The sequence below is a fragment of the Chaetura pelagica genome, unplaced genomic scaffold (genome assembly GCF_000747805.2).
Source record: "Chaetura pelagica isolate M959 unplaced genomic scaffold, ChaPel_1.0 scaffold68, whole genome shotgun sequence".
NCBI lineage: Eukaryota > Metazoa > Chordata > Aves > Apodiformes > Apodidae > Chaetura > Chaetura pelagica.
This window is the reverse complement of record NW_009954407.1, coordinates 2496848-2522817: the sequence shown is the minus strand read 5'-3', so window position 1 is coordinate 2522817 and position 25970 is coordinate 2496848. Positions and strand designations below refer to the sequence as shown.

The following is a 25970-nucleotide window of genomic DNA, read 5'->3' as shown; positions in this document are numbered from 1 at the left end:
CTGATGCCCTTATCCAATCTTGTTTTGGAAATCTCCCAGTGACAGAGGTTATATGTTTTCCCTGGGTAACACGTTCCAGTGCTTATCTGCTCTCAGCAAAAAGAATTTGTCCAACTCAACTTTCCTTCATTAGATCATGGACAATCATGCTACTTGTCCTGCCAGTGAGCAGGCTCCAGCATGTTTCTCCCTGGTGTTGTCCCTGATTCACACTGAGAAGTTGTATTTCTACTTAGCTCTTCCTTGAAGAGATGTTGTGTTGTACCTTTTGATCATCTTTCACTCCTCTCAAGGTGTTTTTTCAGAGTTGTTTGTTTTGTTTTGTTTTTTTAGTATAAGCTTGTGTTCTATCCTTGATCTAAAGTACTGCTACAGACCAGACTGTCCGTAAAGGAACTTTGGGGTTTCATTCTTTTTAAGTAGTAGTTGCACTTTTATTTTTGTGTCCTTTTTAAATGTTTCAGATCCTGTGTAAGGATTTAAAAGCTCTGAAGAGATGTGATGTTCTTGAACTAAATTAAAAAGCTGTTGTAAATAAGTTTAAGCTTTTGCTCTACTGCAGTAGTGAATTTCATTAATTAACTCTTTAAAGTTTTTTTGTTTGTTTTTAGATATTTTGTCTTCATTTGTGTATGCTTACAGTCAGTTTTCATTAGCAGTTACCTGTTGGAAGATTTAGTTTAAGTCTTAATTCTGTGTACCACTGGCTGCAAAAAGCATGATTTCCCATGGACACCTCTTTATACCTTTAAATACTTTCAATCTCAATCTTTTCACTAGAAGGCTACTCTCTGTGCAAATGGGTATGTACAGAAAAATAAAGCTGATGGTTTCATATATTCATATAGCACCTTCCACAAAGAAGCAGCCCTGATTGCCTCCTCTAGCAGGCATATATTCTGTTTTTGAAAACTTTCTGTTTGAAAATGCATTCAGTTAATTATTCACAAATTAACATTTTTAATGTTATTTTCTGTATATATTGCTGTGCAATTAAAATTAATATAGGAGGCACCACTAACACAATCACCAAATTATGCAGAGACTATTTTAATGGATTAATTACCTGTATGACATTAGACTTTATATTTCCCAGATAACTAGTGCCAAAAAAAGCAGTTATCATGATGTTGCTTCTAGCTTTTATGACTTTAAATTCAGTGCTGTAAGATAATGTAATAGAGAAAATTTTTGGATTCTAATATTTCTGTTTCTCACATCTGATGTATGTCAGTGAAATGCAAAAGGACAGAAGTATTATTCAGTAGATGGAGAAATAATGTAGAAAAAATGAAGCCTAGGTGGTCTTTCTGCCACTTTGTGCCTAAGTTTTAGGGAACTACTCTTTGCTTCCCTTCTACCAAGCTTCTGCTTTACCTTTTAACTTTTTAACTTCATTTGAAATTATGCATCCTCATCCCAACATTTTATTTTATAATTTTAGTCCTCGTGTAGAAACATGGAAACATTTGTTTTAGTATTTCGCATTTAGCTCCCTTTTGAATTGGAAGCGTCCTGAGACAACTTTGCTGCTCATGGTTTGAGAATTGCCAGTCTGTTTTACCCTGTGCTTGAGGGTGTACAGATACAGATTCAGCCCTACAGAGTCTGTCATCCCAAACAATGTCATGTTGGAGAGCTACTGCTTTTTCCAAAGTCTTTAGCTTTCGGATTCTCCTGTAGACACTTTAATTCTCAATGCCAGCTGATTGTTTTCATTTTCTATCTGATTGAGTTCTTCTCTTCTATATAATTTCATCTTTTCCTTAATTGATGGATCTGAACACCCATTATCATTTTGGCAGGTACATACATACAATATGAGCTGAGAGGACAGCTAGTGATAGGCTATAGAAAAAAAAAGGAAAATACACATTACATCACTGGTTGTCTACCTGTGTTTCCTTAACAACATGAGTGGAGGTCCCTTTTTGTCTTTTTGCTGTTGGTCTCTGGATTTAAGGATGGCATCTGGTGGTCTGTCTTTTTTTGTTTATTGTTTATTTTATTTACAGCTGAGCTGCTACATCAGTGTTTTTCCCTTTGATGGCTTACTTTTATTATATAATCTAAGTGACACTTGAAATGCTGATTATTTCTGTAAGGATTGTGCCTGTATCTCCAATTAAATTCTTAACTTGCTTGGGTTTGCCGTTTTCTTGCCTGCTTAGCACTTTAATCCTTTTAGGGCCAGGTTTTTTGTTTTGTTTCCTTCACATGTGGGTTGAAGTCCTAAGCCCAGCATCTAGAACCACAAGCTATAAATATAGCACCTCCCCATGTGTCTTTTTAATATTACCTTTGAAAGTAGATACTTTTATTTTATTTCAAAATCTAAGTTAAACCAAGGGATTAAAATATTAGACTAATTATGGGTTACTTGCAATGGCAATTAATAAGAGGTGACTAGGTTCTATCAGCTTAATTTTGCCTCTTCAACCAGTCGCTACCTGACTTTGTAAGCCTGGCTAGACTTTAGGTCTGAATAAACTCTGTGTGCTTCTAGTGGGTTTTTTTTGTTGGTTTGTTTGGGTTTTTTTCTTTGCTTGCTTGTTTTTATTTATTGTTGTTTGATTTGGTTTTCTTTTTCAGCTACAAATTAGGTGGGTCTTAAACCTGAGATTTCAGAACAATGTTTTCTGTGAAGGCTATTAGAAGACAGTACTTATCTCAGGCCTTCCTGTGTACTATGTATTAATGTATAAATGTATAAAAATACTTTCTTTGAAACTGATCTCGTTTTTATTTTGGACTGAGGAACCAAAAATTTGTCAAGCAGAACTATCTCTGATCTTTATTGTATAGCATTTTTTGTTATGACAATAAAACATTATACGGTAGTTTGAAAATATAATTATGTTTTAAAATAATGATATGAAGAAACATATTAATTTCTCCCTGAATTAAGTATTTTAATTTCAGAAGGGACTTTGTGGTATTTCTCCTCTCTGTCTGCCATTACTTATGAAAGTCTCTTTATGTGCAAATATGTGGTCAACTTTTTATTTGAAAAATGCTTACTTTGGTAGTACAGTAAATACACAAAGCATATTTTAATATCTTTTACTAGCATCGTTTTCATGCATAATAATAAAAAACTTTATTTTTCTTCTCTTTCCTCTCCATGTATCAGCCAATTTACAATATATTATTCTGTGATACTTCTGAAACTGCTCCGGATTGGTATTTCTGTATTGAATTGAGAAAGGAAAGGGGTTTTTTATCTAGTGAAATGTATTGACTCTAATGAAACCTGTGTGCACTGTATCTATTTTAGAGATCGTAAGCAAATACCTAACAAAAATATTTTAAAAACATAAATAACATAGCTCTCCCTGTGGTTTAGATCTCTTCTGTATGTGGAGGTGCTCTGAAAATGCATTTAGTTTTATTTCTTTGTCTGTTTGGATTTTTTGTTAGGCCCGGCGCAAAGAGGTTTTTATCCAGGAACGATATGGAAGATTTAATCTGAGTGACCCATTCTTGGCTCTTCAGAGAGACTTTGAGGCAGGAGCTGGTGATAAAGAAAAGAAGCCAATATGCATGAACCCTCTGTCCATTTTAGAAGCTGTTATGGCTCACTGCAGGAAAATGCAAGAAAGAATGTCAGCTCAGTTGGCTGCTGCTGAAAACAAACAAAAGAAGGTATCCTGCTACCAACTTCCTTTTCCCTCTCTTGATTTGTTCTTTCATACCACTTACTTAGTTTCCATCTTTGTCTAACTTGGTTGTCATTACAAGTGTTAAAATGTCATCACTTCATTATCATAAATAGTGAGGTGCTGATTTTCAGGTGATAGTTTTTGTGCATACCTCATTTGATCCCTGAATTTGCCACTACTTATGGAATAAATGCAATATATAATTGGACACGTCAATGCAGTATATAACTGGATATCTAAGTGTGAGCTGAGAAGGCATCATCACAGTTATATTTTTAAACTGACACCACTGAAGCCTAGAGGAACTACTGTTATTTTTATTCTAAACTAAATAGCATAAAATAAATTATTTATTTGCATTTTATATTAGGTAGCTTTGCTTCCTAAATCAGTAAAAATAAAGTATAAGTCTAAAATATTTTTGGGGGGTATTTAGAACATTTTCTGTAATAAAAAAAAAATAAAATTTTAGGACAAGTATGTTGCAAAAAAAGTCTCACTGAAGATAAAACAATGTCATTCTGAAAGGGTATTGTTCGTTGGGTACACATATTTCACTAATATGCAACACATAAATTCCTAAAGCATAGCTAATTAAAAATACATTGGAGAGGGGTTTCTGAGAAGAAAGAGAGGAACAGAAATATAATAGACTAATCTAGACCACTTATTTTTGAATAATTGGAAAATAAATTCTTGCTAGGCATTGAATCATCCTCACTGGGTTTAAGATGGATTGAATGTGTCTTCAAGCAGCTGTGAAATAGCATTTTGGTGATGGTTTAGTATTGATGTTTAAGAAAAAAAACAGTGCAAAGGCAATAGGCATAAAATTGATTTTGGTAGTAATTGCTGTTTGGAAATCACATGCACACAGAAGTACTGGAAGCATGCTGGAAATACATGCTTAAACTCAATCACCAAACCTTTTTGTGTTATCCTAGTTGTTTAATTTAATCTAAGCATCCCTGCTTGTTCATACTTCAGAAAAACAGAGGCCACATGCAAAAAAATGAATAATGCTAGACTGTATGCAAGATATTCAAATCTTAAAAGAGTGTAATGGCCTATGTAGTGAACTGTTACTTGTACTTACACCACTTCTTTTTGAAGACACTTAGATGTAGATTTTCTTTTTCTTATGCTTTGTAAGTAAGTTGAAATTTTGGGGAAGGGTTTGTCTCAGCATAGGAAGAGCGAGTAAGCTTGCGTATTCTGACTGAAGAACGATATTAGGAGAAACTCTGTCATATCTGTCTGGACAATAAGATTAGTTTCTTGTTTCAGTGCATGGGAACAAGTCTCATACCTAAATTCTTTGTCTAGCTCTAGGCCCTTCAAAGGTGAGCAACAGAGTCCATGGCTTGTGAGAAAAGGCTGAGGGAGCTTGGTTGGTTTTCTTTGCCTAGTATTATTTCCAAAGACTCTTAAGTCTGTATGTACAGAAAAGGATGCTCTTGTCTTTTGTTTCTTGGAAGAATACATGAGTTTTTTTCTTTAAATCTGAAGTAGTTTCATCTTGGTTTATTTTGCAATGTGATTCTTACCTTGAGAAGTATTTAAACCTCTAGTACAACTCAATTCTGAAGTCTGTAACTTTCAAGCTAAACTTTAAAGCACCACACTTGAAAAAACTTACATTGCTTGGAAAGTGTGTCCTTATGTCTACTATTTTTGCTCCTTGTAGCAAATAGAAAAATTATATAACACAGGATGCATGGTATTGAGCATCTGTGTGCATGACTCTACAGAACTTACATCTTCCTCTTTTAAAGCCAATTTGAAATGCTGTTAAACTTCTTGGGTTTGTGGCAAATGATGACAAATCTCTCAACCATCTCCATTAATTCACAAATTATTTATTCAGTATTTTACCATTCCTTAGTTCCCCATTTTTCTGTCTGTTCTCTGTCTCTCAAATATCTCTGTTGTAAGTAGGTGATGAAGGTGTTCTGAGGAGTTTCTAGAAATGTTTGACAAAATAGAGGGATCCAAAGTAAGAAAAAAAAAAATTAAGCCTTGACAAACATGACCCAAATACTGAGCCAGCTGTACATCCTCCCTCCAAAAGTGGTTCCTCCTTCTCTAAATGCATGATGCCTCTATCCTCATCTTTGGAATTACCTCATTGTCTCAGTCTTACACAAAGAAATGAAGTCTGTGTTACAGAGGTGTTTATTTTCTTTGGATATTACTGGACTTTTAACAGACTCAGACTTAACTCTTATTCCTGAGGACTTTACTATCTGTGAATATAGTGACCTTCGTTGTTTTTTTTTTAATAAAAATTTTATTTGATCATAAAAAAGCAAGTCATAACAATGTGCCAGAATGTAGAGAAAGATGTGTACAAATGACTGTCAATCACAGGCTTACCATATACCAAACATCTAATCCCCAGATCCCATCTGCTTAGTGTTAAATCTCCATGTGCTTCCATCCCTGTGAATGCCTTTTCTTGGAGTTGCTATTTAAATTAATTTTGAGGTTTCCTGGGAACTCAAGCCAGATAATCAAAATTTCTTGATTTGTCAAGTGTTTGAAGAGAACTTAGTATTGGGATCCATACTCAAAGACAGACAGACACGTTGGTTGGAAGAGGTCCATTGGTGTGATTTAGTCTAACCTTGCGCTTAAAGCAGATTATCACCAGCAGTACATCTGGTCATCTGTCAGTTTGTCTAGCCGAGTCCTGAAACACCCAGGCATGTCAGTACTGCAGTCTTTCTGCACTGCTAGCCTCATTAAGAACTTTTTTTTCCAAGACTGAGCCTTTTAAAGGGCAATTTTTCATCTTCTCTTTTGTTATGGGGCCCCGCCTGCCACTACCAAGAAGAATTTGACTCTGTCATCACTGTAAGGGCCCTTCAAATGGAGTGAGTGGTATGTTGCTGTTATATCATCTTCCAGGCTTTTTTTCACTCAACTAGGCAAGCCAAGCACCCTCGACCTTTTCTCACAAGGCACGAACTCTCTCACCTTTGAAGGGCCTTTCCTGGTTAGTTTGTTTTGGGACACTTATTTTTCTCTGTATCATTTTTTTACCCCTTTTCAAATCCCTCTTGGATACATTTCCAGATGTTTACATTACTGGTATGATTTAGTGTATGCATATAGTACAGTTTGTGAAAGTCAGGTCAGAGTTAGTTCATAAACTCATAAATAATTACAGCTAACTCCAAATCTGTCACCTAAAGGAAGAACATGCAGTGTGAATTTTCAGAGATTTTTTTCTATTCAAGGTGATGCAGCCAAAACAAGGGCAATGGAGCAGGCAGAAGAGACAGTCATGAGGGACAATGTAAAACAAGAAACTAATGTTTTGTCTCGTCAATTTGAAATCAAATAGAGGACTTGTATTTCTATTACGGATTTTTTATTTTTATGCAATACTTACAAAGAATATAGTATAATAGTATTGTAAGCTGATTTCATTCCAGCTGTAAGTTAAAATCTGCTTGTAATTATTTGAAAGTAATATAAACTCACAACAGCTAATTTATAGAACCAGTCTGTCCTCTGAAACCAAAAAGGGAGGAATAATAAAGTATTGAAAATCTTGATAAAAATATTTTCACTATAATCTTACTGCATTTCCAAGCTTTAAAAAATGTATACATTTCACATTATTTTTGTATCTGTTTTAAAAAAAAGAAGCTGTTAGGTGCTCTACTTGCTTTGAAATGTTCGTGAAGCATCCAAATGCCGTTGGATGCTTCAAAAAAACCCAATGCAATACTTGAGAAAAAAATATTCCCAAATAGAGTGTTGTCATAATAGCTTGTTAATTAGATTTGTAGCTGTACTGTCAACATAACTGAAGAGGTTGTTGCTGATATTGTTTGTTTAGCAATGACTGATAGTACCATACCTTATTTTTCATGCATCAAACAGTGTTTTTAAGAAAAGGTGGACTTTGTTTTGTGAAATGCATTATACAGAGTGTATTGGTTAACCTGAGATGAAGCTCTGAATCCCCAGTGGAGGCCCTCCACTGTGAAACAGATTTTTGAGTTATATCAAAGAATCACTTAGAAAAGATCCTAAAGATCATTGAATCCAACCATTTACCCTGCCCTACCAAGTGCAACACTAAGCCGTATTCCCAAGCACCACATCTAGATGGCTTTTAAACACATCCAGAAATGGTGACTCAGCCACCTCTTTGGGCAGCAGAGAGGTATCTGACAACCCTTTCAGTGAAAAAGTTCTTCCTAATGTCTAGTCTAAACCTCCCCTGGTGCAGCTTGAGGCCATTCCCTTTTGCTCTATCACCAGTTATGTGTGAGAAGAGACCAGCACCTACCCCTTTTGCATCTAATTCACCTTGCCTGATGATTATGCTTTTATTCAAAGACCCTGTTCTAGAAAAGCAATTGAAAAAATATACTATTTTTAAAATACCTACTAGTAGTAATGCAACCCAAATTGTTGGACTTGGAAGTGCTAGACTTGGAAGAGCAGGGTTAATGGTGGGACTCAATGATTTTGAAGATCTTTTCCAACCCAAGTCATTCTATGAGTCTATGGGGGGGGAAATTACTGTTATCCATTATCTGCATGTATTAGATAGGGTTTTTTGTTCTATCTTATAATATAGTTTATGCATCTCTGATGTGAGGCCTTCTGGAAGATTTTTGTGCCTGTGCCAAAAAGTTCATGTTAGGAATGAATGTTTTATTTATAAATATTAAATCAAGATGTAAGACACTTCTTATGGGCATAATAGACTTGGTATTTCAGTCTGAGTAAGACCTAAGACCGAAATCTTTCATTTCTGGGCTCAGAGTTGTTTTTGCAAAGCTCATCTCTTGCTTCTGTCTGGTTCTTTTACTGAGAAGAGGACTTCCTGTGATGTCTTTTGTCTAATTTCTGGAGAATAGGTAGTTCCTCAGTTGGGAATCACAAGCATTTAATCACTTTGGGTAATCTCTGTGTTGTCAACAGAGGAAACTAGATGGGCTTACTTAGTTTCTGAATTGCTGGTCAAAGATGTCTGTCTCTGTCTTTTGCTTGTATAAGATGATAAGCACTTGTGTTAGATATCACAAATCACTTTCCTGGGGTGAACAGATTGCTTTGAGGCATCCTCTCAAAGGTTAAAATGTCAGGTTAATACTAGGTTATGTTGAAAGTCTCCATCTTGTTCTTGAGAATTTTTATTTATGCTTTCTTACAGTTGGAAATGGAAAAATCTCAGTTACAGAGTCTTGAGCTAGAGCACAGAAAGCTATCCGCTCGTCTTGAAGAAGAACGAGGGAAGAATAAGCATGTAGTATTGATGTTAGTGAAGGAGTGTAAGCAATTGTCTGGCCGAATTGTAGAGGAAGCTCAGAAACTAGAAGAAGTAATGGCAAAATTTGAAGAGGAAAAGAAAAAGGCTACTGAATTGGAGGAGTGTCTTGCAGCTGAGAAACAAAGGAGTACACAAATGGAAGCTCAAATGGAAAAGCAGCTGTCTGAGTTTGACACAGAGAGAGAGCAGTTGCGTGCCAAACTTCATAGAGAGGAAGCACACACCAGTGACCTCAGAGAAGAGAGAGATAAAATGATCAAAATGATTGAGCAATTAAAAAAGGAGAATGAAAGTAAAGCTAATCTTTCTCTCAAAAACAAAGATAAAAATAAAGATAGGAGTCTTGTTTCCGTTTCTGTTGAAACAGAAGAGCCAAATTCAAGAACTGTTGCCTGCCAAACAGATACTGTAGTGATGGACAGTAGCACAGACAATGTCAAGAAGTTGCCTTTGACTGTATCTGTAAAGCCTTCTACAGTGAACCCACTAGTGTCTGGCAATATGAAAACGAATGTGTGTGCCAATGCAGCATTTGGGAAGCCTGTCATTGATAGGCAGTCCTCATCTAGTGAACTTCTCCCTCCTGCAACTCCTATTCTTACACAGAATCAAAACAGAATTGAGGAAAATGGACCAAGTACAGGCTTATCACCTGATTTACCAAGTAGTGCTTCCCCTTTTTCAAATAGTACCTCCCTTTGCAGCCCTGCAGCACTGACTGCTGCAGCTCAGAATTCCTCACTCACTTCATCTATGCACAGTTTGCATTCACCATCTGCCACCACTACTGGGCATCCAGGCCTAAATCCACGAATTCAAGCAGCTAGATTCAGATTTCAAGCAAATGCAAATGATCAAGACCAAAATGGAAATACAACCCAAAGTCCACCCTCAAGGGATGTATCCCCTACTAGTCGTGATAACCTAGTTGCCAAACAGGTAGCTCGAAATACTGTTACCCAAGTCCTTTCAAGATTTACAAGCCCTCAGGGCAGCGCTCCGTCACGGCCCGGGACATCACATTCAGTGGAAGTTGGCACTTACCCCCCAGTTGGCAGAACCAATTTAAAGACTCCCAGTGCATCAAGAATTGACAGAGGAAATCCTCCACCTATTCCTCCTAAAAAACCAGGGCTTTCGCAGACTCCTTCTCCACCACACCCACAGCTTAAGGTTTTAATGGATAGTAGTCGATCCCCAAATACAAGTGCAAAAACTGACAGCAAAACCATGACCTCACCTCTTTCAAGCTCACCACAAGGAATCAGGGTAATAAATGAGGAAATTATTTCTAAGTCCTCACCTCAGCTGCCACCAAAACCTGCTATAGATTTATCTGTGGCACCTGCAGGCTGTGCCATACCAGCCATAGCCTCATCTCAGGTGGGTGCCTGGCCTTCCCACTTCCCTGGACTGAACCAACCTGCATGTTCAGAAAATTCCTTTGTCATTCCCACCACCATTGCCTGTAGCTCCTCCATAAACCCTGTTAGTGCTTCATCCTGTAGACCATGTGATTCAGACAGCCTCCTGGTAACAGCATCAGGTAAAGGGATTGATATGCTACAAACTGTCTCCCTCTAAAATAATGTTTTTGTTTTCCTGTACGTCTCTCGTTTGCTTTATCTTCTATATCTTTCTCTGTTTTACTTTCTGGAAGCTGAAATTCTAATTTACATTTTTTCCATATTCCAGGGGTATGGGAATTCCTTTGTTGATTTAGTAATGTCACAAATTAGCTTGCTTCCTCAAGGAGGTCTCCAAATTAAAGGCTTTTTTTAAAGGTAAAGGGGATTAATGTTAAAAGTAAATGGGCTGCAGATTATTGTATATTAAAGAGATTCCTTTTTTTTTCTGTGAATGCTGTTAGTTTGGACTTCAAAATCCTTATCAGTCTGAAGTAATGTGAAAATTATCTCTGCTGGTGATCTTCCATGAAACATGTATTTTAATGCTTATGAATCTTTTCAAAAACAGGACATAGTTGGGGCTACTGTATTCTACTATGGCATTAGATGGTTGCACGTTAAGGTATATAATTGCCTGGATAACAATGCAGCTTCAAATATATCACTTCATATCAGTACAAGATATTTCATTTTTATTACCATTTTCCTATAGTTACACTTTTTTCTGTAATTCTTTGTGTAGTTCTTCCTCTATAGTTCTAACAAAGTGTATAGATGTAGGCTTTGTTAATACTTGTGTGTGTCATCTCACAGGTTTGCCTCAACAGATATCAGCAAAGGTTTGCTGTTGGAAATTTAAAATCTAAATGTTATGTTGACAGTCTCAGTCTGTAGTCAGTGCATGTATTCTGCTATTCTTTTTTGCACTGTGGTAAGGACTTATTTGTGTCCCTAATTTGCTGCCAATTCCAGGTTATCTTCTTGATGGCAGTTAAATGAAGAAAGGCAGCCCTGATCTAACTTTAAGTTAATTGTAGGTCTCCTATGAACTTTTTGTCATAATTTTTCCCTGCTGGGATCAATAGCACTAGCTAGAAAAAGCATTATGTAGAAGCTCCTCTTAAACCTAGCTTGCACTGCAGTGAGCAAAGATGGATACACAGTTATGGAACACCTTAAACTTTCATCAGCATTGAAGAATACTTGAATGGTGTCAAACTTTCAGCAGTGATTTTGAGTTCAGTTATGGTGCTTCAGTACCTCATAACTTTAGTCCATTCATCATCATCTATTGAGTATAAAACTGTGCAACTGGTCTGCTTCCATCACACAACCAACCACTTTCTCTTCATAGCTGCAGCATTCTGATGAGGCAGTTGAACTCAGTCACCAGTCTTAGAGAAGGTGTTCCAAAAGCAACATGTGGCAGACTTTTATCTGTATGTATAGGAGAATCCAGGGTTCACAATATTAAGGAATTTTATTCCCATTCCACTTCATTGAAGACTTTCTGCATGTTTCTGGAGTACCCTAAACATGGTTTTATTATTTGGCTATGGCTGTAAGAATATGAGCTCAGAAATCTTATCTTCTATTTGTCTACTACCTGTCAGACTTAAACAACTGTGGTATTTAATGTCTGCCTCCTAGTTTCCTGTTTTTCATATGGATGTCCTGCATTTTTGTGTTAAATTCTTATTCCTAGCTGAGTCTGACTTCCATGTCAGCTAATTAGTCTCCAGGATTCCAGATGTTCTCCAAACCTCATTTGTCTTCAGATGCAAATAGCCTCCATAATGGAATTAAAAATTCATTTTAAAAAATTAAAAGAAATCTAGGATGTTATTAATATACAATAAATAATTGGCAAAATCAACTACTAAGTTAATAGTTTTTGCAACCAGGTGGCTGTCTTGCACAAATTCTATCAGCATGAATTAGGGTGTATATTTGTTAGTAACTAGATGATGTTTGGTAATAATTTAAGACAGTTTTTTATTATTCTGAAAAAAAATTAAATCCTCTGTCTTAAAAATTAAGTTACCACCACTTGAATTCATAACTCCATGAACTGCTATCGGTTTAGTTTGTGCTTTGAACATTTAAGTATAATTTTGTTTTTCTTAGGAAACTAATCAGCCTTTTAAATAGGCCAAATAGTCAATTTTGGTTTCTTATAAAAATTGTGACAGTTCTCAGAGGCAATTCTCAAAGACTGGATTTTTATAAATAACTGTCAGGGTTTTTTTTTTAAATTCTGCTAGTTTATGTGTTCAGATTGCCTTTCTTCCTTTACACTCCACTTGTTTTTGGAAGGGATGGAAACATTTGGGTTCATTTAATTCCCTTATAATCCTTCCTGTGAACATTTGACACTTAGTATTTTGTAAGTGGCACTGTTATTTGTGAATTTTTGCAATTGTAAATGGGAAACATATCCCATAATCTGAATTCTGCAAAGAAAGACTGCTTAAATTCTAGTTAGTGGTCTACTGATTTCTTTTATTAATACCGATATATTATTTCAATATCCCTCCTTTACTGACTACAAACAGGCTTAAAGAACTTCAATAACTTTATCTGCAATATTCAGGTAAATATGCAGGAACTCCTTTGTCTTTTATCTAAACTAATGCACTTACTCTCCAATCCATTTTATTTATGTTTTTTAAGGGAACTTAATCTCTTTTGGCCAAGGGTTTTGGCAAACTGCAGAACTAAAAACAGATGTTGTGCAAGAATAGAAAGACCTTTCCTTCAAGATCATATGTTGAAAAAAGAAAAAAATAGCTCTTATATATCTAACTGGAAATAGTCTTTGTCTTAGAAAAGATAAACCAAATTTAATAAAAACTGTTCTCATTAAGATGATGTGGTCAGTAATGCCTGAATTTATATAATTTATTCACTTTCTAGTTTTAGTTGCTTTTTTTTAAGTATGACTTCTCTTGAGGTGAACAGCATGTCACAAACTACAAATACTACTGAAACCTTTTTTCTGTATCTGCATTTTCATGCCCTCTAGGCACAGACTCAGTTTTATTGATGTTCTCATTGATTTTAATCTGCTTTATTTACTTTTTCTGGAAAATGTTTAGAATTTGACTTTTGTTTTCGATTACAGCAGAGCATTGTATCATATTATGTTCTATAGTAAGTAGTGAGGTTCAGCCAGAATTTGTCAATATTTTTAAACAAGGACACAAACAAAATTTAACATATTAAAAAAGACATTGAAAATCCTCTATTTAGTTGTGGGTTTTTTTGTCAATAAATTTGCATTTCTTCTTACTGTGGAGATGGAAGAACTGATAATCACTGAAGTATTGTATTCATTAATTTTAAAACAGTTTCCTAGCTTGCCCAGCTTGCTTTAAGAACATATCAACAGCCTGATTTTCAGTTAGGGAGTGCTTTGGTTCTAGGAAGAGCAGCTACCAAGAGCAAACTTAAAATCAGAGCACCGATTGTTTCAGTTACATGTTCTTCTAAATTAATGTGTTGATACCTTCTTTCAGAGATGGGACAACGTACTGGGTGTTGCTCATTTCATCCCTGGTAGAAAAAGACACCAGCTTTTGTCATTAATGTTGAACAGACTGCACATAGAGAAATGACAATGAACATTTATGGCCTGATTCAAAATCTGCAACAATGTTTTCGTTAACTTCAACAGCTTTTGAACTGGTGCCAAAATGCTTCTGCTCTGTTTGGATTTCTACATTTCAATGGCTGTAAGACTTCAAAATGGAAACGCATGTAGGCAGTTGGATTTTCATACCCCTGGGATTTCTGCTTTCACTTTCTTCTTGGTTTTGTGCTTTTTATGTCACTCTTCAATGAAGCAGGTCTTTTATATTGCTCATTTCTTTAATGATTGATTTATTCTCTCTATCCAATTGGCTTAGAAGATAAAAGTAGGAGGGGGGTGAGGGACTGGTCTGGGCTCTGGAATTAACCATCTCACATTCTGAAGCTGATGCCAGAAGCTGTTTTTGTCTGTCCCTCTGCCCTTCATCACTGCATGCCCTACAAACTCACAGATGCTTCACATCTCCTAACTTTTTGCATCTGTAATGGTGTGCCTTATTTATTGGTATTTTCTAATGTTGGTGTATTGTGTCAGATTAATTCAGCTTTATTGTATTGCTTTACATTGATAACAGAAGCTTTAGTTATGTTTATATTATTATCTGGTTTTTGTATCTTTTTCAGCAGGTTTTCATCTAATCATATCAGAGTAAAATTAATTTCATCGCTGAATTGCAACAACATATATTTTATTTCAAGGAGTTGAAATGAAAATTGTTACCGCATACGGCACAAAAAAAATTTCCTTTTATTTGGAATTTCTGTTTAAGATGCATTTAAAAGCAAACAAAAAAAAGCAAACAAAAAACCTGACAAATAAAGCATGCGCTATATTCAATAAGGAAAGGAACCCAGAAATACTATTCATATTACAAAATTGTTGGCAAAGTTCATGCTTCATGCCTAAAGCTTGGTGTTGGGTTCCTTAAATTCCCCCAAATAATTCCACTGTAACTTGGACAAAGAATGTTAGCATCTGGAGTGCCACCCAAGCAATGTCCACTGTGAGTTAAATACCATGACAAGACAGTAAAAATACACAAGTACCATTTAAAAAACCTTCATATATATATATATATACACACATATATATAATTATTTATATATATCCACAGCTGCAACAGTGTTACTTTTAAAGAATAACAAAAAAATGGAAAAATAAAATTGCTTTTATAATGGAAAGGAAGAACAAAAGTTTTTCTTCAGACTTTTGGTTATTTGTAAGAATTAACTATTCTCAAGTATTTGAAGTGGAAAAAAATATTTTTTTACAGCTTAAAGGATGCAGTTTACTTTTTATATGGCTTATTTTTTTAAATAAAAATCCTCTGATTAAAAATATTAGAGAAACATTAATAGTCAGAGGGTATCTTAAGAGTTGAATGATGGAGTTAAATTAATGGTTTATTGTTGGTTTAAAGTTGGATTTACAAGGTAACTTCACAGCTGCAGTGATTACTTTTTATAATCAATATCAAATAAATATATTGAATAATAAACTAGCATTGTGAAAATACTGCAAGTATTTCCCTTTATATATAAAAGTACTAAATATTATTTGAAATTACAAATTTAGCTTACTTTAGAAACAAATATGAAAATACTCCAAATATTTTTTTTTTTTGTTGTTCTGAGCTGGGATCAACCTCTGTGCTCTTCACTGCCATTGATCAGAAAATGTGTTCTGGTATAAGTCTGGACCTTATTTAACATTTACTTAGATGTTGCGAAGTTCCCAAATCTATAGAAATCTGTTGGGAGCTTCCATATTTAATTTTCATTTTCCAATATGTAAAGCAGATTATCCCAGCCTTGTAGACTACTGCCACATGCTTTTTATGGTTCTAGGTGCTATTGATTGTATAGCACTTGATCAGCCTGATGGAGCTGGAGGCGTTGTCCTGTAGCTTCTTTTCAGGCTTGGATGTTGCAGAACCACAGTAAACTTGATTTGCGTTGTCAGATTTCAGCCTCATATAATAGTTTGTGTGGCCACAGATTACAAAATTATTTATTCAAGAGAGAAATGCAGTGTGGATTTTCTAAAGGTAATAGTGACAATAAGAAAAAAAATAATTCCTCTATTTTCTCTTGCAGTCCTTAATCAAGGAAGAATGCACAAAATTTTCTATGATTTATGCAGCAAACTTCATATTCTTAACAAACTCCCTACTAAAGCTGATAAGTAACGAACAGAACGTTTTACCAAGATAACTCTTTAAGTTGCCAAAGCTTTTAATTTAATATTATTTTTTAACAGGGTGACTTAAAGCTTTTACTTGTAAATTTTATATAACCTGTTACTCATTCACACTGGAGCATGTTACAGTATATTGTTTAAGTATTGCTGAATAAAAGGAACATAACCTTAAGGTACAGTTCAATAATAAATATCTTGATTTCTGTATTATTTGTGTAAATTGTTTCCACATTTTTTCAAACTTACTAACAGGCACTTGTAAGTTTTTAAGGCCTCTCCCTGTGATTTATCTGTATAACTGCAGGTGAGATATAAATACTAAAGTTTGCACTAAGACTGTAAAGGAGGATGAAATTTTGTACGAAATGAAGTATTTGGTTCCAAAAATCTTTTAGATACTTAAAAAAAACCTTCCAGCATATTAGCAATTAAGAAAAAAACACATGTATAAAACTTTATTAGTTTCTGATTTTTAATAGTATGAAGTTTTATGAGTCACCCAGCTGCTACTGCAGCTCATTACAAATTTCACATTAACATTTTGTAGTGAAATCCTGTTCATTTGCATTAACAACCATAGCTCCTGCACTGTTTTTATTCTTCAGAATACTTTCTGATGTATAGACAAAGCATCATTCCAAAACCTAAGCTAACTAATCTTGCAATTTTGAAGATTCTTTTTAATTTTTAAGAGAACACAGAAAATGCAGAGCTTTTATTTGTATGTTTTCCATCTAACTTCTGTTGCTTTAACTCACAGGCTGGTCTTCCTCCCTAACCCCTTTGTTAACAAGTGGTGGTCCTGTCTCCCTGGGTGGCAGGCCCACCCTTCTTCACCAAGCTGCTGCCCAGGGAAATGTCACTTTATTATCAATGCTGCTTAATGAAGAAGGACTGGACATTAATTACTCTTGTGAAGATGGCTCTTCTGCCTTGTATTCTGCTGCTATGAATGGACATACAGGTAAGCAATTCTAAATTTTGTTACAACATTCAAGTGAAGTAGTGAAAGCTTATTTCATTAATTTTAAATATTAAATTAGGTCATATGCATGTTTGGGTTTTTTTTAAATGTGAAATTGAAACCAGTATATATAGATGATATTACAGAAGTCAAAGTATAGCACATATATAAGTGGTATTTTCAGAAGCAGAATTTTGGAACTCAGAAAAAATTCTTCCTTGTGCTAATATTCTGCAGGAAGATTTGTTTTAATTCTCCATTCCTTTCCTATAAAAAGCTACCAGATATAATCACCCCACATTCTGTGACAAGCACAAGATCTTTTGTAGGAAAGGCAACTTGAAAGAAAGAACTTTCTTCTACAGGGAGTAAGCAAAAAAGAACAGGTCATCACTGGTGTTTTGATCTTCTCCATCAGAGGTGAAAATGATGGAAGATTGTTTCAGAGTCTTGTGTTACTTGGGAAATAAAAGGAACTATCTTTATTTTTGAACTAGATGACATGGCCTTAGTTTGTTCTCTAGGCTTTACTGAGGTAATTAACATTTTTCTTTTCCCCACTAACCCAACCCTCAGTCTTGAGGAAGTAGCACCCTTGAAATACTCAACAGCCAGTCTTCACATTTAATGAGTATTTTTATGAAATACTTACATTTACTTATGAAATTTTATTAAATTGAGTATTTTTATGAAATACTCAAAGCAACAATTTTCAGACTGTTAGCATAAGGCTCTCAAAAAGCAGCTTTCTTTAAAATTCCTGTACACATTATTGTAGGTTTTTCTACTTATGTAAAAATCTCCTAGATTTTTATATTGCAAATAACATAATTAGGCTGTTTTGGACACTACAGATGAAAACCACCAATACCAATGACAAAACTTCTGTTGATTTTTAGTAAAATCAAGATATTACTTCACAGTACAATGTGGAACAAAGTGCCTTTAAAGCCACTGCTTTCAAGAATACTTTGTTGTTTTATTTAACCATGTGTTTGTTAGTGACACAATTAGAAAACCCCATTCAAATGTTCAAAATAGTATTTAGAGACACTATTCTAAAGGTCTATGTTAGGATCCAAAATCCATAGCTAGGCAGAGAGTGTACATCTTTCTGACATATTTGGGGTTAATTTTGAGACCAGGCATAGGAATAGGCAGGATTTTCCCTTTGTTCAGCATTGTATATTTTATCGTTGCTTGCTAGGTGCTATGGTTTACTTCATGGGAACATCTGGGCCTTTTCATCTGACAGATTCTTTGCTGCTGCCAAACCCTTAGAATATATGAAAAGTTATTTTATTTGTTATTTTCTTTATCTGTTTTTTTTGTTTGTTTTTTTTTCAACTTTTAATCTTCGGTATTAAGAGTCCAAGTCACTGTGTGACATTCTTTCCCCCTGCCTCACTCTGTGGATTCTTTTAGGCTTACATCTATTTATCATTGCTGTTTGCTGTAGGAGTCAGTAATTGACCCAATTCTTCTTTACTCATCTTGTATTCCTGAAATATTTCAAGCCAAACACCCTCATTTACAGGTACAATAACTGAGCAGCTCTTACTGACAGCAAAGGCGATTAGGTTTTTTGTTTTATTTTCAAAATTATAAGTAAGAGAGGCACTTGACACAAGTATGAAAACACAATCATACATACATATGCATCTGGTAACTGTTTAGTATCTTTTACTTTCTAAAATAAAAAATAAATTACAAAAGTTTTAGTGTTGCTCTTCAATATATAGTTGACAAGATGTGAAATTCATTGTACAAATAATTGCATAATTCCTTCTGAATGAGGGAATCACACAGCAGCAGTATTGATGTCTCCTTACTACATCATAGTAAAATTCAGAGTAGTAGATTTATAATCTTTTTGGAGAACAGTTTTTGTGCTTAGTTTTAACATATAATCCTTTCTTTGTTACTTGGAGTTGTTCCCAAGCACATGGATAGATGCAGCTCTTTAAAGTGGAGACTCTTAAAACCAAATTCATGTAAAAATATATAGACTTAAGAAAGGAAGTATAAGAATAAATATCTTATTTTTAAAAGTCTTTTTAGTAACTTTTTTTAACTAACCAGGTGTAAATAAATTACACTTATATAATTTTAAGAAGGATAAAATAATATTGTATAATTATTTTTCACTGCCTTGATTAAGATTTTCAATGGTAAGTTACTGTCGTTGTGCTGCTTTTTTCCCCCTTGGAATCGCAAAATCATTTAGGTTGAAAAAGACCCTTAAGCTCATTGAGTTCAGCCATAAAATTAACCTGGTGGATGATCACATCATTATTTAATTTACTGAAAATACCTTTAATCTGGAGTTAGAAACTAAATAGATTTTGAGATTTGCAGGACCCCTTGTTTCTTCTAAGTCAAGTCACCAGATTTTCTGATTTCTCCTGAGAAATAGTTTGTCAGAAGAAGAATAGCTCTGGACTTGTTAAGAGCCAGCACAGTGAGTGGTTCAGAAACAAACAACGTGTTACTGAGAGACTGAGAAAACCAGAAAATTAATGATTTGCACACATTTTAAGTAAAGAAATACCATAGTTGAGATGTGTAGATAACTAGAGAAAGGTAGCCAGATACACGTTATGTGCTCCCAGTCCAATCTGTAGAGAAAATGGAGTTACATGAGAAAAGAGAGCACTCAAATAATCTTTCCTAATCTGTCCTATTTGCAAAATGTGTAGCCTTCCTGTTTTTAAACAGTTACCTTTTGAGAGCTGCAGCTGAGGGTTTTTCCACATGAAGCTCATAGCAACTACTTTGTTTCCTGCACACACTGTGTCTAATTCTGTATGTCTGAGAGATAGAACTTCACCCTAAAATGATACACTGAATAATTTCTTTGTGTTTGAATGGACATGAATAAACTGTTGACTTTATGATTTAGCCACTAGACTGGTAGAGATGAACAGATTGTGCTGTCAGGCTGTCTTGGTTTGATCCATTAACTAACTATTTCAGTCTGATATGCACTTGATAACATGTACAGTAGTTCACTTAGCTAATATATCTGCATATCTGTATTGTCCTGCCAATCCTGACCATTCCCTGCCACACACAAGGTGGTTGAGAAAGAGAGAAGAAAATAATAAGAGTTCCTGAAACTGAGAGATGTGAAAAGAATAATAATACCATCCTTTGAACTCAGCTATGTGCTAATCATATGCATTTATGGTATAACTTCTATCCTGAGTATATGGAGGCTGTGGCAGCCTGATTGATAGGAATAACTGGAATTACGTGGAAGGCAGAAAGGAGCAAGGTGCAGAGACATACACTCCATGGATTCAGCTTTGCCAAGCCACTGGATGAATGGGCATGGTGTTTGCCAGCACTCTAGAAGAACTAGCTGCCCAGCTGTGGTAGAAAGCAGTAAAGTTTCCAGGTGTTTGGGCTACTGAGCTTCCATGTTTTGCTTTTGCTTTGACCAAAGCCTTTAACTGAGTGACAGCATCAGCATCTGTCTTGTGCTTGCCCTTCTGCCCAGTCCCCACCCCTTTGGATTACTTCTGTGGCAGACAGCAGGGAACTGGAGTTAATGAGTCTGGGCTGACCCAAATTACCATTCTCCAAATCCCCACCAAAAGTCCATCCAGAAGATCCAGGGTTCTAGGAGTTTATTGCTCTTTTACTTGATATGCCACCAGAACAGGTTATGTAGAGCTTACTAGCTCACATGGTAAGTCTCATGAAAGTCACTGTATTTACTCATGCTTGCACCTACCCCTGAGAATAAATATCTCTTTTCAGTGATCTTCGTAAGAAACAGTATTTTCACATAGATAAGCTACCACCTGCTTGATCTGCCAATCAATAATTGTGAGTTAATCATACCTTTCTAGAAAGGTGGCTCTTGTTCTGTGCGTTCTTCTTGTCTTGTGCATGGCTAATATATGCTTTGTGAATAAACCAAAGAGTATTCTAGCAAAATATTAGAAACTGCCAGAAGAAAATGTTTTCAACATCCCCCGTAACCTTTAGAATTATTTTAGGATATTGAGCAGGAATCTGTATTTTCAAGTTAATTGTTTATTATAAAACTGGGATTGACAATGGAAAGAGGAAGAAAAATTATGTATTTGTTAACAGAGTATTATTTCTGTTACAAAATGATTAAAAATATTATTTTATTTTATGTGGTATTATCTTACAAGTGAAAACACTGGGTAAATTAGTTAACTGAGAGCTTTATGACTTAAAAAAATTGTTACAGATGAAGTCCTGGTAGCTAATCCTGACAACCAATTAAAAAAAAAAAAAAAAAAAAAAAGCCATTTCAGATTAGATTAATTATTTAAGAAGCAGAGAAGATGTTTAAAAATTTTATTTCTTATTGTTAAATTATTTATCCAGTCAACTTCACAACATCTCTATATTAATATTTGAAAGAGTTATAACAGTAAATAAATTAAGGAATGGTTTAGATTAGTCAGATTTCTAAGAAATCTTGAATATGTATTTCTGATATCTAGAGCTAAGCTTCACTAGCAAAGCTTGGCTCTGGGATCTTACCCAGTACTGGAAAAGAGCACATTAAGCTTGCTCAGAAATCAGGTCAAGAGTTTATAATTGCTGTTCTAGCTGAGCTTATTTTTAATGTAGTGGTTTCAGTTACAAAAGGCATGTTTTATTTTGGTCTAGAACCAATGTCAAGAATATAGAGCAGATTTAAGTGTTTTTTTCAAAATTAATTGCCTCCAAAGATATTCCAATTTGTGGATGAAAAGCAGTCCAGTTACTAAGTAATTAAGTAATTAGGATGCTGGCATCAGGCTGGTACTATTTTTGGCATGTCATTTTGGAAAATATGAATGGGAATGGTTTGGGGAGGTTTGAGTTTATCTTGCTTGTCATTGCAGTCCCATGTCAAAGTGTCCTTGACACAAGACTGGCCAGCCTGTTTGAGTTACATGTTACTTGTAAGCATCTCCCCTGTGCCTGTGGTGTTTGGGATGTGTCACATGGCTGCTGCTGGAACTGTGCTGCCTTTGGGGGCTGTGGATAATTTGAATTCCTCACTTTGGAGGTGAATTACCTAACAGTCTGGGAGTTGCCAGCAATGGGCTTGTATTTGGATACCAGTAGAACCTGAGCCTTTTTTGCAAAAGAGTGGTGATCCCCCAGGGAGTCAGTTCTCACCTCTCTTTTGCACAGCACTTGTGAGCATCTACTTTGCTAAGGTGTGTGATGTATAGTCAAAAAATACCAGCTGCTCTTGCCCCTTGAGCAGATTTAACTTCTGGTAGCTTTAATGACTTGTTGCATCAGTTTGTGTTTATGCTCAATTTATAGATTGTGTGAGATTGCTGCTGACTGCAGGAGCACAAGTTGATGCTGCTGATAAAAATGGCTTTACACCCTTGTGTTCAGCAGTTGCTCAGGGACATGTCAAGTAAGTGAAGTCTTAAGATTTTCGCGTCACTTATTACTCCATTTTATGTTCTCGTTATGTTATATACCTTTTTCATTACATAACTGTTGCATTCTTAAGTATAAATGCATTTAACTATTGTTTATTGAAAGCATCTACTGAAACTGGTATTCATCTGCCATTCTCTTTCTAATATTTTCCATTTGTTTTGTTTCCAATTGCAGCTCTTAATGTTGCTGACATGTATTCTTAGTAACCACAATATGATACTGGTCTAGTTGGGCATCATACCTTTGAATTTCTAAATTTTTTTTGAGTTATCATGCATAATACGGGATTAACAGAGGAAGAAGGAAGGAAATTATTTTGGCACTGATTTTTTTTTTGTAGCATAAAGAACTACAAAATCATATTCAGAGATAAAAGAGCATTTATCTGAGTGTTCTTCTGGGAGGTATTTATCCAGATGATTTTTTTTTCTTCCCTTTTCCTCCCTCTATCAGACGACATGAAGGTTGATGTTGCATTTCCTCTCTGCAGCTTTACTGTGTATCGTAAAATTGTAGGAATTAGAACTGAAAGTTTGAAGCAACCATTAGATAACCTCTTCCAAAGCATCCTTTTCATGATAAAACTATTTTACAAATGAAGAAGGTCTTAAACAGTACGACTGTTTAGGTCATTCAGATTCATTAGGAATCTGTATTACAAACAGAAGATGTGGATTTATACAACTTTGATTTTGCCTGTCTTTCCATTTTTTATTCTTTTAATGTTGCATTTTATAATTTTTAAAGATTTTACTCTGATACAGTAACATATAAGGGCCAGAGTCTTTGAGTGTTATTATACCATGATAGACCCTGAAAGAGTGGGATCCTTCTCTTTCTCATGGTCTTCCGTAAGTATGTAAGAATCATCACAGATTCTTGAAACTAAGAATGAAGGACTTCAAGCTTAACAACTAGTGGGCATCCTTTCTTGAAGTCTTTATCCAGAGCTAGCAGATTCCAAGTAGGAGTTTTGAGAAAAGAAATACAAATCTAAGTGCTCCAGCATTTTACGTAAAATCTGTAAAAATTACATGTGACTTGACAGGACAAGCCAAAAATACTTTTCATGTTATCTCACTAAAATAAATACGTTAGACTTTGTTTAAATAGGAAACTATTTCTCTGACACTCTCACAACACTTTGCTGGATATCATCTTCTGCATTATGGTACTGCAGACTTTATATGCTTTTACCCTTACAGTTACCTATATAGTATGACATCCCTAACTGCTTCTCTTAACTTTTTTTTAGATACTAAACATGAACTGAATTGTAAAAGTAAGAGGAATAATAACAAAGCCAGCTGAAAAAATCAGAGACTGTGAATGCTTCCAGGCTGTTTGATTTGTTGATCACTTCAAAATTCTGGCTCAGAAGAAATCTATTGTAGGCAGAATTTGGGGCAATGGTACAGTCTGTGCCCTTGCCAGAGTTGTGCTGTGTAGTCTGTGTTACTTGTAGTGCAGCACTAAGAATCTGGGGTTAATACCAGAGCTAAACTACTATCAATTAACCAGTACTTGTCTGTGGCAGATCTGCTAGCCAGTCTCCTGTGACCCATCTGTTAACCTTATTCCTGAATTGGCTCAATACTGTTGTTCCAGGTCCAGAAATAAATTGTAGTTGTAATAACACCAATTCATAAAGCGCTTTGAGGAAAAACTTTCAAAACCATTTTGTGTGTGGTTCAGTCCAGGCTGACCTTAAGTGACCTTGAGATGCAAAGGCAATGTAGCATTTCCAGAATCATTGAATAAAATGCAAAATAGCAAACTGTGTGTTTTCAACATAGCAGACATAAATCTCAGTCTGTAGTTTCTTTATGGAGGTGGTTTCTTAGAAGCCCATCTTAAGCTGACTTTTGTGACTGTATGTTTAGGATACATGTTCAACATTTGTTAAGGCAGAGCATTAGTTTAATTTGCATTTTTTTCCGTGAATTTGAACATTTTCAGAAAGTGCAGCTAAGCAATTCAGATTAATTCTGGTTTACTCTTTTCTAAACTTGCTCATTTTATCTTGAACTTAATTAATGTTCTGACTGAATAAGAACTTATTAAAATCATAGAATCAGACAATGGTTTTAGTTGGAAGGGACCTGTCATGGTTTGGGCCCAACATGACAACGAAGGAGCAGCCCCATGGCCACTAAATCAAATCCCCCCCAACACACACACTCTGGGATGAGAAGGACAAAGCTCATGGGTCAAGACAAAAGACAAGGAGGGTTCTTCACCGATTAAGGTCCCGGGCAAAACAGACTCAACTTGGGGAAAAAATAATAATTTAATTTCACGCTAATCAAACGCACACAGGACACAGACAACACAAAGAGTGGGATTTGCATATGTTACCCCCAGCCCACCCTTCTTCCCAGGCATAAATTATTTTGTTCCTGGATTCTTTTCCTCCTTCCTCCCAGTGGCACAGGGGGACAGGGAATGAGGTTTACAGTCAGTTCACAGGCTGGTGGTTCTTGCCGTGCCATCCTCCTCAGGAAGAAGGATTCCTTACAGTCCTTCCCTGCTTCCCCACGGGGTCCCTCCCATGGGAGAGAGTCCTCCACAAACCTCTCCTTCATGAGTCCTTCCCACGAGGTCTGGAGCTGCTCCAGCCTGGGCTTCTCACAGAGTCATGGGCTGCTTTGGGAACAGTCACCTCCCCTGGTGCTGGGGTCTTCCAAACTATAACAGGACCTTAAAGATTATCTAATTCCAATCCCCCTGCATGGGCAGGGTCACCTCCCACTAAATCAGGTTGCTCCAAGCCCCATCCAAACTGGCCTTGAACACTTCCATGGATGGGGCTTCCACAACTTCCCTGGGCACCTGTTCCAGTGTCTCACCACCCTCACACTAATTAATTTCTTCCTAATGTCTAACCTAAATCTCCCCTCTTCCAGTTTTAATCAATTACCCCTTGTTATCTCACTACAAGCCCTTAAATGATACTTTTACTTTTAAAAGGACACACTTTTTAAATGATTTTTTTTTCATCTATAATTTCTTATATGCTTATATTCTTCTAGATACCTTACTTTGTTTTAAATATTTGGTCATCCTGTTTGCTAAAGTAGGTTCTCCTAACCTATAGTTATATGGCATTGCATTAGGTGCTTTGAGGCTTTATTGTTGGTATCCTTTTATTTTTACAAACTAATAAATATTGAGCCAGAGAAATGAGAAGTTGTCTTTGTTTAAAGCTCTTGTTTGAACTGCAGAGGGAGTAGACTGGAATTAAGATTTTTCTATTGTCTTAAGAAGTGCTGAAAAGCTAGGTTTGGGAAGGGAAACTAAGCCAACCCCCTGGCACAAAAATTTGGAAGAAAACGATCTGCTCCTACACAGGAGGAACTGAGGAGGTACAGGGTCTTGGATCCAAATGCGGAACTCTAGTGAGTTGCTTTTT

General features: G+C 35.6%; 1 protein-coding gene across 1 annotated transcript in view; it reads left to right on the top strand.

The window, feature by feature from the left end:
* CTTNBP2 (cortactin binding protein 2) overlaps positions 1-25970 on the top strand; it is an 89862-nt gene that overhangs the window by 30808 nt on the left and 33084 nt on the right. The window contains 4 exon segments of the mRNA XM_010004327.1: positions 3421-3645; positions 8842-10504; positions 16919-17122; positions 22430-22529. Coding sequence (XP_010002629.1) covers positions 3421-3645; positions 8842-10504; positions 16919-17122; positions 22430-22529 — 2192 coding nt within the window.